Source organism: Cephus cinctus, unplaced genomic scaffold (genome assembly GCF_000341935.2).
Source record: "Cephus cinctus unplaced genomic scaffold, Ccin1 Ccin1_scaffold1109, whole genome shotgun sequence".
Taxonomy (NCBI): domain Eukaryota; kingdom Metazoa; phylum Arthropoda; class Insecta; order Hymenoptera; family Cephidae; genus Cephus; species Cephus cinctus.
Genome location: NW_014333618.1, coordinates 140,720 through 152,217, shown reverse-complemented (window position 1 = coordinate 152,217; position 11,498 = coordinate 140,720). Strand labels below are relative to the sequence as shown.

Genomic DNA, 11,498 nt, shown 5'->3' with positions numbered 1-11,498 from the left:
CACATAAAGTAATATTAAATAATCCTTTAGGATTTGTTTTCATTCTTCTTCCATTTTTTTTCTTTTTTAATGCCAGAAACTAATTCTGCTGTTTGTGTTATTGATATATCGTGTATTTGCGAAGATGTATTGATCCTCGATACGTCGGATATGAAGAGATAGAAAGCAAAAGAGGAACGTTCTCATGATCGTTATTTTACGAATCTTATTGTAATTACCATTCTTTACATTCAGCGATAATTTAATCATTACATTAACAACTGCATACTGTTCATATTGTTGACGTGTCCACGTTTACGTAAGACCTAACAATACTTTGTACAAGATTTATGATACAAATATATTAAGACATTCTTTTCTCGGTTTTACATCGTCTACAGTGCACCAATTTGTCTTTCTTGACCCTCGAACCGTTGTACCTTTAGTCCAATTTCGACATTTCCTTCAATTTTTATCCTATTTCTGATATAATCGTGAATTGTTATTGTAAACTACGCACACTGATGTACGATATACAAGCATACTTCTTTTATTCATTAAGATTGTTTTTTATCTTTTATACCCATCTGGGTTGAATTTATTTTTTTTTCTTTCTCTGTGGTTCCTGTTTTCTCTTCTTCTGTGATCTATTAATTTAATTTATTCACTTTGGAGCCGTTAATCGTGAACCTTGTTCGTGATTCTGATACTTTGGTTTTCCATGCGTGAATGGCAGATATCGGTACTTTATCATATGCTGAAAAGACAAGAAATTAATTAGTAGGTATCAACATCATTAGGAATACTTCAATCTATAGCATAATGCTAATGATTTGGTTATCAATGATAAGGTTGTAGTGTTATACAAATTTACGCGAATAAATTACCTTTATCTGCCGCTTCATTGTGATGCAGAATAACGTGATAAAGTACATTACTAAAATTGGCCAGAACACTGGTATGTTGAAGCAATCAAATAATGTGCAAACGAGGGCAAACAGTGTTGATTTCGTGACTGAATACCAAAACTTAAATTCAGGTAGGCGCCTTATGAACGGCCTGAACTCCTCGTTTGATCGCGTTGGTAATTCAGGACCTTCTCCGTCTGCAAAGTGTCGCGTAGAAATTCCAGTTTGTAGTTTATATTCTGTATGAGGATTTTATACAGGACGTGATGTTTTACTTACCATCGAAGTCCATCGCCGGGTCTATTTTTGGCGTGAGGAAAGCAATGAATAAATTAAGGTGGTAGATTCCTAGTGCGTACGTGACAATATACCAACCCTGAAAAATATAACGTGTTTTAAAATGACACATAGTGAATAATATAAAAATTATTTGATCCAAGTAATTTTAAATTTACCTGTGTGAGTACTATACGCAAGAGAAATAATGCTAAGAGGAATACAGCGAATATCCACCTTGATATGGCATGGGGTGTCCAAAGATCAAGATAATTTTGGTAAATCTGAAAATATAATGTGCAAGTATTAATAGAAGATTTACTTAGTTTCTTTGCATAGATTATAACACCAACCTGCGATATTCTTGTTATTGCTTGACTGAACACATTACGCTTTGGTGGACCACTCAAATCTTCATCTTGCATCATTGTATCTATCTATAATTACCCATAAATATAAAACAAATTAAAACCAATGAATCCTTCTCAGCTGTCATGAAATTCTTTAAGAAACTTTTAAAGTAAGTTCGAATCACATCATCCATTGTTACAAAATTGTATTAGTTAAATATCCACTGCTCCGGAACGTATTCTATCTGTTCTTTATCCCCACAGTTAAACTGTCCATCAGCAATTATTCCAATCTTGGCGTAGCACTTTGATAACCAGCAACTTAAGCTCATTAAAGTGTCATATTGGCTTCCTTTAATTAACCTACTACCAAATATTTTCTATTACAAAATTGACTCCCCACAAGACTACATATGCCAGAAAACAATTGAGCACATCAGTCCTGACTTCTTATCCTCACCTATCCCATCAGGACGAAGATACTGATAATACTTCCTCATCCTAACCTCGTAAAATCACCTTCTAAAATAGCTTCAGGTTTTACCTGATTTCGGCCGTGCTGATGGGAACTTGCTCACAAACGTGATATAACAACCTATGTTTGACGAAGGTGAACGCACAAAATTAACGGCATACTATGCACGGCTAATTGGTTATCAAACATAAATTGAAGTGCACCGGATTCAGGAACTTGTCTTCAGGGACACACAGGGGCACAGTCGAGAAACTTGGCGAGTAATCGTGCTCGCGTGAGTTCACAAAACTCAGTGACGCTGGCTGGTTGTTATTGGTTCTCAGTACTTATTATGGCGGACCCGCGAAACCTTTAACGTATCTAATCCATCTATGATTTACTTCTGCGTCATATTCTTTTTAACTGAAACGTGTATCAAATAATTATCTGGTCTCTTCGTTATTCCATAGTGATGTTGAAATAATAACTTTACCTTACATTAGATAGGCAGACCAGTACTCTCAATTTGAAATGACTTCAATGGTATGATCGATATTCCAAATGTTTTATTTGAAGAGGAAGTAGATAATATGAATGGGAAATACAACGTGGATATACCAACACGTGATTCCACTTGATTTTAAGGATATCTGCATATAGTTATTCCATGGAGTGTCATGATGATTCCTCAGTGGGCTCAGTTGTGAGAACGTCGGCTACGTGGCATTCTGACTTTTGATGAGTTTCACTTCCTTTTCCGGTAGTAACGTGGGTTTTTATCTTTCGTCTTTTAGGTGTAGCTATGATATAATAGTTTTTCATGACGTTAGATTATGTAGATAAGAATATATACTGACAGTATAACATAGTCTTGAGTAAATCATAAACAAGTTTTCGTTTTAGCTGTTGAATAACATTAAAATTGTTGTCATTACAATGATTCGCGACTTCCCGGTAAGACAGTGTATGTAATAACGAAGAGGAGAAAATTTATCACTACACAGATGATATGGAGTTAATTATATAATTATATCGTATCTATACATATCGGTATCATTGTTTACTATTTCAAACAGTTATATGTATTCTTTAAAGAACTTGAAATCTTGTAATCACCTCCTCGCCCGGTATGTTCTCCCGCTATGGCGTTCAATTTTCGACGGTAAAATTTTACAGTTCTGAACTATTTCAAGGAAAACAAACAACATTTTTTTTATAAACTTTTAATATTCAGTTATTTCACCAACAGATAGAATCATTCAGACACGATTATAAAATTCATTATTGCTATCCCGCCGTCCGCGAGCCAATCACAATCCTTGATTCGCGTCACGTGACCACCATTGTCGTATCCCCACCTGTTTTGAGAAAGCCATATTGATTTTTCAACGTAATACAACCACCAAGCCCTTTCCCGTATAATTTTTGCCTAGAGTAATAAAAAAGACTAAAGCGAACTTCCAAAGTAATCAAAGAAGTATACTAAGTTGCTGAATGAGCGCATCAGGAATAATTCCGAGAACAGGGCGCGGCAGTTCCTACCGATTAATTGTCAGTTATTTTACTGGTGTAATCGGGGCACGCGCACCAGCAGCGCCCTGCATGGTCATCGGTTGCCTTCGGTTTGGCTCATATGCGAACCCAGGAACTTCCTCACGTCTTGGATATGTCGATGTCGCTTTACTACTGGAGTTTACTTTCACCGCATTACATAGCCAAAATGCTCACTGCTGTTCGTATTTACTATGCGACGATAGTATAGTGCCACACGCGTGATGGGGCAGCTCCGAAAGTTATTCACGCGAATGCATATCTTCGCCACCGGGAAGCCAGTTACGAAATGAGCTTGTGACAGCAAGCAACAGCAGCCACTAACTGCTATTAGCATAGTGGTTCTATTGGTGAGCCGTGAGGTCCGTTCTGCGCGTTTCTTTTGAGTGAGTTCTCGCCCACGAGTTACATTGTATGGCCCCCGTTGGATCTCGCATTGATAGATCGACGCGCGTAGTCAGTGAAAGTGAAGTTTTACATTAATAGAAGAAAGACTAATAAGGTTTAAAGAGAATTTAGACTCCTTGATACACTTCGTGGTTGCTGCGATGAGGCTTCTCATTGCTATTACACATCCTCGATTATAGAATGAGCCCTACGGTTCTGACGCCTTTACTCAGCTGCTATTGTATTTAGAAATATTCTAGAATCTTATTGAAATTTTATGAAAGAACCTTCAGTCAGGAACTCTCTAGTAATCACGTTTTGTGCTCTAGTTTGTTTTGTTGGGCCATGGACAAGTTTGAACAGTCTTGAGTTTTTTCTGGAAGACAGTTTTGGAGCCAGATTGGAGCAGTGTGTTATTCTATTAATGGTTTTGATGAATGACTACTTTTAATTGAGAGACATTGGTACCATCCAATTTATAAAGTTTGTTAGCAAAAGAAGAGATACCGAGGAGTCTTATTGTATCATGAATGTAAGTAGATGTTTTGGAAGACATTTATTTGATTTTCTAATTGGTAAAATTGTATAGCATTTTCTAATCCAGTGGTGCTATACTCGTTTCATTTTGTAGATCTGTTAGAATTAAAAATATGGATTTATGACAATATATTTATCTTTCATATTTTTCTTGATTCTATACATTATGTTTGAAACCGGATGGACTTTTAAATACTATGTTTATATATATTGTCATATTGTAAAGAGAAATCTATAGAATATGTGTTTCTCCTAAGGGCTAATGATTTGCTCCAATGTTTTTTGAATCATGCTACATTGGCTAGTGTCCGGACTATTTTGAGAACAGTCTGGTTGTATCGGCCAGTTATATAATAAGCTGGATCACTGACCCAAAAACTCAGTAAATTTAGTCCCGATGACATCTGTGGAATGTAATTACACTTTTGTTCATGCTTGGATTCCAAAGGGAGGAACAAGAGAGGAAAAGAGGGGATGAGAGAGAAAAAAGTTAAAAAGCATGAGAGAGTGAGATAGAGCTGTTGCACCATTAATGGTTTTAAAAATAGTTCTCGGCTTACTTCAGCATATTCCCTATTAACCTTTTGATAAGAAGCAACACTGCTGATTGCTTAGATCCATTAACATATATTAACTTATATTAACATGTATTCTAAGCTTCAATTTAAACCCTTAAATTTCAATTTGACCCTTTAACTATGTTCCGTGGCTATTCTCATTCAAAGACCATCCTAAAACTTGATAGCGAAGAGTGTTTTTCTATCGAAGGTTTACTAGCTGCATTGTTTTCTGTTGCACTAGGTGGCTTGCACGGCAGAGAGGTGGTGTCGCGAGGGTGGTTGAGTCGCCTTCGGATACGTGAGATGATCGAAAGCGTATCCCGACGAGCCCTGAGTGGCTCCAGCGGGAGCTATCACGTTCGTGGTGCTGAGCTGGCGCGAGATCGTAGACTCAAATCCCTTTCAGCCACTGTTGTCTTTCTTGATGACACTCAACATACCTTCCAGTTGGATGTAAGTCATGCAATAAAAATATTCCATGCTTTCAAAGTATCTAAAACATACTTCTTCTATTAAAATATCTTACTTCAATACTGTATATCATTAGATTCTTTTTCAAATTCTTCTAATCCAAAGTTCTCTCTTGTATTGAATTCTGAATACATAAGAAACCAAGGAATCCTTAAAAGTCACAACCCAACGTTATGGAGAATCTCGGTATTTTATTTCAGAAGAGAGCTAAAGGTCAAGCCCTTCTGGATCTCGTATTCCAACACCTGGAGCTTATCGAGAAGGACTACTTTGGCTTACAGTATGCCGATAATGGGGCTGCACCGTCCACGTGTCCGAATGCGGACGTAATGGTATTTATCATCTCGATAACGTTTAATGATTTTTAATTTAAAGTCATGTAAGTCAATTATAATTTTCATTTATAGCGCTGGCTCGACCCTGCCAAACCGGTCAAGAAGCAAATAAGAAGTAAGGGTAAAGGTCGTGATTTTAAAAAATACTAATCAGTCATAACATGCATTAATAGTACAATGACATTTAATCAAAGTTGCCTGAGGTCTATTGTAATAATTACACTTATTTATTATTCGCAGGTGGGCAGTTCTTTTTTAGAGTTAAGTTCTACGTATCCGATCCAAGTAAACTCCAGGAGGAGTACACTAGGTATCAGTTTTATCTGCAAATACGCCGGGATATCCTTCAAGGAAGGCTACAGCTACCTCCGAGTACTGCTTGCTTAATAGCCAGCTATACCGTCCAATGTAATTACATAGTACAAAGAATCACTATAATTTTGACCACTCTCCAAGGTGCTATTCATTAATCTCAATTATCTTTTTATTTCATTAATCACCAAAGCCGAATTAGGAGATTATCATCCAGAGGAACACGGTCCGGGTTATCTATCTCGTTTACAATTAATACCTGGACAAACAGAAGAGATGGAAAAGAAAATAGCCGAGCTCCATAAACTCCACAAGTATGAGCAATCAGCGAGAAATATGTCACTTCCTCATCCCGTTTGGTTCCCAGGGCTAATTAACGACTAACGTAATTAATTTGTTTGCGCAGAGGTCAGTTGCCAGCGGATGCTGAGTTCAACTTCCTGGACCATGCAAAACGTCTCGACATGTACGGCGTGGAGTTACATAAGGCAAGGGTATGCACGTTTGCTGTTGTCCACTGCGAATGTAATGATCACTGTTGAACACTTACAATTTTGCATGCATTTATATTAATGTATATTTCCAAATAGATTGCACGATATGTTAACGCACGTGATGTACAAGGAAAGAAAGCATTCGTAAATTGTATTAGTTAAAAAATTATAACAGCAATTAATACCATTTTATAGGATTCTACGAATAAAGAGATTCAATTAGGAGTCACTTCGATAGGACTGGTTGTCTTCCAAAATAACATAAGAATCAACATCTTCTCCTGGTCGAAGATTGTCAAGATCTCTTTCAAGAGGAAACAATTCTTCATACAGCTACGCAGAGAACAGGTGCGTATTAAATTCATAAATTACCTTAAAAAAATAAGTATCTAGTGTAGATGGGTATCATAAATCTTTACGATGAGTTACACGATAAGCAAAATATTCGCTAAGAATGGTATAACTCAAGAAAACTTTCTATCCAGTCAGAGAATTACGACACGCTCTTGGGCTTCAACATGCAAACATATCGGAGCTCAAAGAACCTGTGGAAGGCGTGCGTGGAGCATCATACCTTCTTCAGATTGCACAGCCCGAAGATGCGTCCGCGACGTTTCCCCTTGACTCTCAGTAGCAGATTTACTTACTCAGGTCGCACAGAATTCCAGACAGTAGAGGACGGGAAACATCGTGCACGCGTTGAACGAACTTTTATACGGTAAGGCTCCGCCAAAATGACATAGGCTACCCAAAGTTCTTATCATCTTTGAGATAAAAATTAATCTGACCTTGTCGTACAACGAATGATTCGACGTTCTTAATTGAAAATAAAAGTCGGTTATGAGACGGCTAAAGAAGTGCACAGTATCTCGCGTCTGCAGAATGATGACGATTTTCCTCCGGGTTATCACTAGGTAGACCTAACTGATTTTCATCAAAATATCATGGAACTACGTAGAATCTCGTCTTTGTTGTTATTACAGATCGCCTAGTAAGAGACTAGTACACGGAGTTACCTCTGCACCGATCGTCGAGGAAAAAGGCAAGATTGCACTTCCACCAGGTAGACCACCACGTCCATACGACAATAAGGTTCAGAGTCTTGGATCCAGGGAACCACGTCAGGCTTGGGGTGAAGGAAATCCAAGTGATGAGTTAGTATTAATTGTTCTGCAGCTTTAGCTGCTGCTTGTCGCATGTGCGTTATGTTAACGTTTCTCGTCTCTGTGTTGCATGCTCTGGCTACGCAGTGAGGGTGGTTTTCTGTCCCTCAGAGAAGAGCTCAACGGCTCCCATACCCAGGGTGGTGCGTTCTCGCCAGTACTCGGTTCCAGGGTCTTGAGCTATGCAGATGATGACACTACCATCGAGAGGAATATCTATGATCTACCGGATTACAGTGAACCCACAAGTTCACCAGCTCCTCAGGTACCTCAATCAATTTCCTACAACATCTTTCCTTCCCTAACCTTATGAAATTTGTAGTCGACAACTCTTACTTATTATCTATATTAACACGTTAGCAATAACTCGCGATAAAGAATGATTGAAAACTGATCTCTATTCAGATTAGGGATAATAATATGGTATCATAGTCGTGTACATTTATTATTCTAATGTTATCAGTTCACCTGATTTTCCCTATATTCTGTCACATCCTAGACTACACGATTTTGTGCATTTAGTCTTTCTGATACTTTGCGTGATAAGACAGTCTTGTAATGTTATGGTTGTTTGACAGATTTTGGAAGATGGTTTGGTGACAATAAGATTAACACCAGATGAACAAGGAAGGTTTGGTTTCAATGTGAAAGGTGGTCTCGACCTGGATATGCCCATTTTAGTTTCAAGGGTCGCACCCAATACTCCAGCTGATCGTTGTTACCCGAAACTCAATGAAGGTGATCAAGTATGTATTTCATATTAGTTACAAATATAAAAGTGACACTGAAACATGAGACGTGAAACTCATACCTCAAAATTTAGGTTGTCTACATCAATGGTATTGATGTCAATGGAATGTTACACGAGCACGTAGTTAACCTGATACGACAATCCCGAGATTCCGGTATTGGCGAACTCACCTTGACCGTCAGACCAAATGCACTTTACAACGCGCTAGCTGGAACCGACGAAACGTCAGAAGAGGAACCTCCCTACAGGTACAGTTATTCTTTTATAAGAAAGACATTGTTATCAACTATTAGATAATTAATGAATTTTATCAATTTTCCTATAAAGATACGTACCGGATGCACCACACGCTGCAGTCGGATCAGATGCACTTGCGCAGTCCATGCTCTTACTTGCTGATGGTTTAGCAAGCGGTGCTCTGATTGCTCAGTACGAACAATTGTATAGAAAAAATCCAGAATTGACTTGCCTCGAATCGAAAAAGCCAGAGAATCAAAATAAAAATCGTTACCGGGACATATCGCCGTGTAAGTATAAATATATTGATACGCGTATCAAAGTGCGCTAGGTAGATTCGTTAAATATATTTATAAATATATATTCTTTTAGATGACGTTACTCGTGTCATTCTAATGGGTTCCGTTAACGGAGACTACATTAATGCGAATTACGTAAACATGGAGATTCCCGGTTCTGGTATAATAAATCGTTATATCGCGACGCAGGGTCCGCTGTCCTCGACGGTAGCGGATTTCTGGCAGATGGTATTGGAAGCTGGTAGCACATTAGTTGTGATGCTTACTACATTGGTGGAACGAGGTCGCGCTAAATGTCATCAGTATTGGCCCGCGATGAATGAGACTCTCACGTTGAGAAATCTTACATTGACCTCGACGTCTGAGACGATCGAGGACACCTTTGTCTTTCGTGAATTCATACTTCGCGACATAAACGTGGGTATCTCGTATAAATACAGTAAGAAACGTCATAGTCATAACGTGACTATCAATTATAACGAGTATATATTTTTAATCTTTAGACCGGGGAAGAAAGGGACATAACTCACATGCAATATTGCGGCTGGCCAGATCATGGTGTTCCCAGCGACTGGCGACAGTTCACCACATTCACAGAACGTGTCCGTTCGGCAAGAACAGGTATCGTTGAACCAGCAGTGGTTCACTGTTCAGCAGGAATAGGACGTACTGGTGTCCTTGTTTTAATGGAAACTGCCTTGTGCCTGATAGAGGCCAACCAGCCAGTATATCCTTTGGACATTGTTCGTTCCATGAGAGACCAACGTGCTATGATGATACAGAATGCTGTACGTATAGTTTCCCTGGATATTCAAATTAATTTGTAGCTATCACAATAAATTAATCATATAATCTTTATGTTACAGAGTCAGTACAGATTCGTTTGCGAAGCGGTTCACAAAGCATATACGGAAGGCATTGCGAAGCCGCTGCCGGAGTTTAGCAGGTGAGACTGGAAATCCGCCCGGCCGAGCAGCTAAGAATGCGAAATTTCTTTAATCAATGGCCGCATTAGATTTCTTGTGTATGTCGCGACGAGAGCCACGGAGACGCGACGTTAAGCTCGTGCTTTCGACTTTCGCGAGAAACTCATCTTGCGATTTTTACTATGGAACAAGAAGAAAGTGAAAGGAAGATAAATGAAGAAAAATAATGGTAGCTCGAATCTAAAATATTCTGCCTTCTTCTTTCGTAGAGCATCTTAAGCTTAGTTTCTATAGCGTGACGAGGATTACTAAGGATTCCCAAGCAGCCCTAAACGTAATCAAAGACCAGATTAATCTTAATTAATGGAGAGAGCATGGAGTGGACGATGATTTTTTATCCATATATCAATTTCTCTCTTTCTTTTTATATAATCACACTACTAAAGAGATATCGAGCCGATACGAGCATATCAGGTCCGCGAGGACTCGCAATTCAGAAGAGCCTTAACACATTCACTGCAAAGCATTTAATGATTATATTCTAATTTCTCTTTCGCTCTCTTTCTTTAACTTAGGGATTTTCTATTAATCTAATTCGCCGGTACTAATTAGACTGTCTGTCCGTAATGGGGATGTTTATATAATTCATGTATAACAATTGTGATTTGTCTAGTGGTTTTTTTACATTTAGAGTATACATAGTATCGACAAAAACCCTACAAGTGGCTGATAATAATTTTAATGGAACAGTTAAACTTTTGGCGATGAATGTGTTAAAGTAATTTTTTTAAGAAAAAATATATATATATACAAAACAGACCGGAGAGCAGTGCCTTGTAAATACGAGTAATATTGAAAGAGAAAGAATTGTGAATTCAATTTTAAAAGACTTTTTCGGCCGCTCGCCGTGTCACTTGTATATTTTTCTATATAATAATCCGACCGTACCTAAAACAATACAGCGATCGTATAAACGACCAATTATATGAAAAGGAGAAAAACCGTCATTTAAAAACGTAAACGTTCCGTCGAGCCACCCAGGCGATGTAAACCAGCCGAATAAGAGCACAAAAGTCCTCTTGGAACAATTGAGCAAAATTGAGTGCAGCTTATTGTGAATAATTAATATTTCCCCGTGGACGAAGTATGTAATAGGGAGATTTAAGATAGAAAAACTAGAGAAGATAAATGAAGAATTAAGGAAGAAAAAGAGAGAGAAACGTAGGAATAACAAATAAGAAATACAAATGGGAAAAACTGATAAGCGTACGAAGCAGTATTCGATATAAGTACAATTAACAATATATATTTCTACGTAAACGCTCGCCATTGCCTGACGAGCCTCGATTGCAAAGAAGTTGGTAGCTGTCTAGTCTCGTGATTGATTTGTACTTTTCAACGATTGAATAAAGCCATTTTATAGGAATGTCCTTCCATTTCCTATTTTCATGACTCCAGTATTACTCGTAGCCTCGTAAACCTTGAGCGATACGTTGAATTAAAAATAT

General features: G+C 38.1%; 2 protein-coding genes across 18 annotated transcripts; one reads left to right on the top strand and one right to left on the bottom strand.

Annotated features, from left to right (window-relative positions):
- Positions 1 to 506: 506 nt before the first annotated feature.
- On the bottom strand, positions 507 to 2,350 carry LOC107272122 (protein RER1). 5 transcript variants are annotated; one of them, XM_025089416.1, is made up of 7 exons: positions 1,974 to 2,336; positions 1,699 to 1,879; positions 1,517 to 1,600; positions 1,343 to 1,447; positions 1,167 to 1,263; positions 867 to 1,084; positions 507 to 736 (listed from the first exon to the last, which is right to left on the bottom strand). In XM_025089416.1, the coding sequence occupies exons 2-7, from the start codon at positions 1,705 to 1,707 to the stop codon at positions 644 to 646; spliced, it is 606 nt and encodes a 201-aa protein (XP_024945184.1). In that variant the 5' UTR covers positions 1,708 to 1,879; positions 1,974 to 2,336; the 3' UTR covers positions 507 to 643. The 5 variants fall into 5 exon arrangements, with proteins under 5 accessions (XP_024945184.1, XP_024945185.1, XP_015604433.1 ...); XM_025089417.1 differs by lacking the exon at positions 1,699 to 1,879 and having other exon boundaries at positions 2,033 to 2,332; XM_015748947.2 differs by lacking the exon at positions 1,699 to 1,879 and having other exon boundaries at positions 2,058 to 2,327.
- A 1,274-nt stretch (positions 2,351 to 3,624) lies between these two features.
- LOC107272120 (tyrosine-protein phosphatase non-receptor type 4) lies at positions 3,625 to 11,416 on the top strand. Of its 13 annotated transcripts, none has more exons than XM_025089371.1 (18): positions 3,625 to 3,868; positions 4,235 to 4,437; positions 5,244 to 5,455; positions 5,674 to 5,805; positions 5,881 to 5,935; positions 6,049 to 6,216; positions 6,314 to 6,434; positions 6,527 to 6,614; positions 6,810 to 6,962; positions 7,100 to 7,332; positions 7,598 to 7,768; positions 7,865 to 8,042; positions 8,356 to 8,523; positions 8,601 to 8,776; positions 8,856 to 9,055; positions 9,138 to 9,481; positions 9,568 to 9,852; positions 9,931 to 11,416. In XM_025089371.1, the coding sequence occupies exons 3-18, from the start codon at positions 5,306 to 5,308 to the stop codon at positions 10,012 to 10,014; spliced, it is 2,706 nt and encodes a 901-aa protein (XP_024945139.1). In that variant the 5' UTR covers positions 3,625 to 3,868; positions 4,235 to 4,437; positions 5,244 to 5,305; the 3' UTR covers positions 10,015 to 11,416. The 13 variants fall into 13 exon arrangements, with proteins under 13 accessions (XP_024945139.1, XP_024945138.1, XP_024945136.1 ...); XM_025089370.1 differs by having other exon boundaries at positions 3,625 to 3,880; XM_025089368.1 differs by having other exon boundaries at positions 3,625 to 3,904.
- Positions 11,417 to 11,498: the final 82 nt, after the last annotated feature.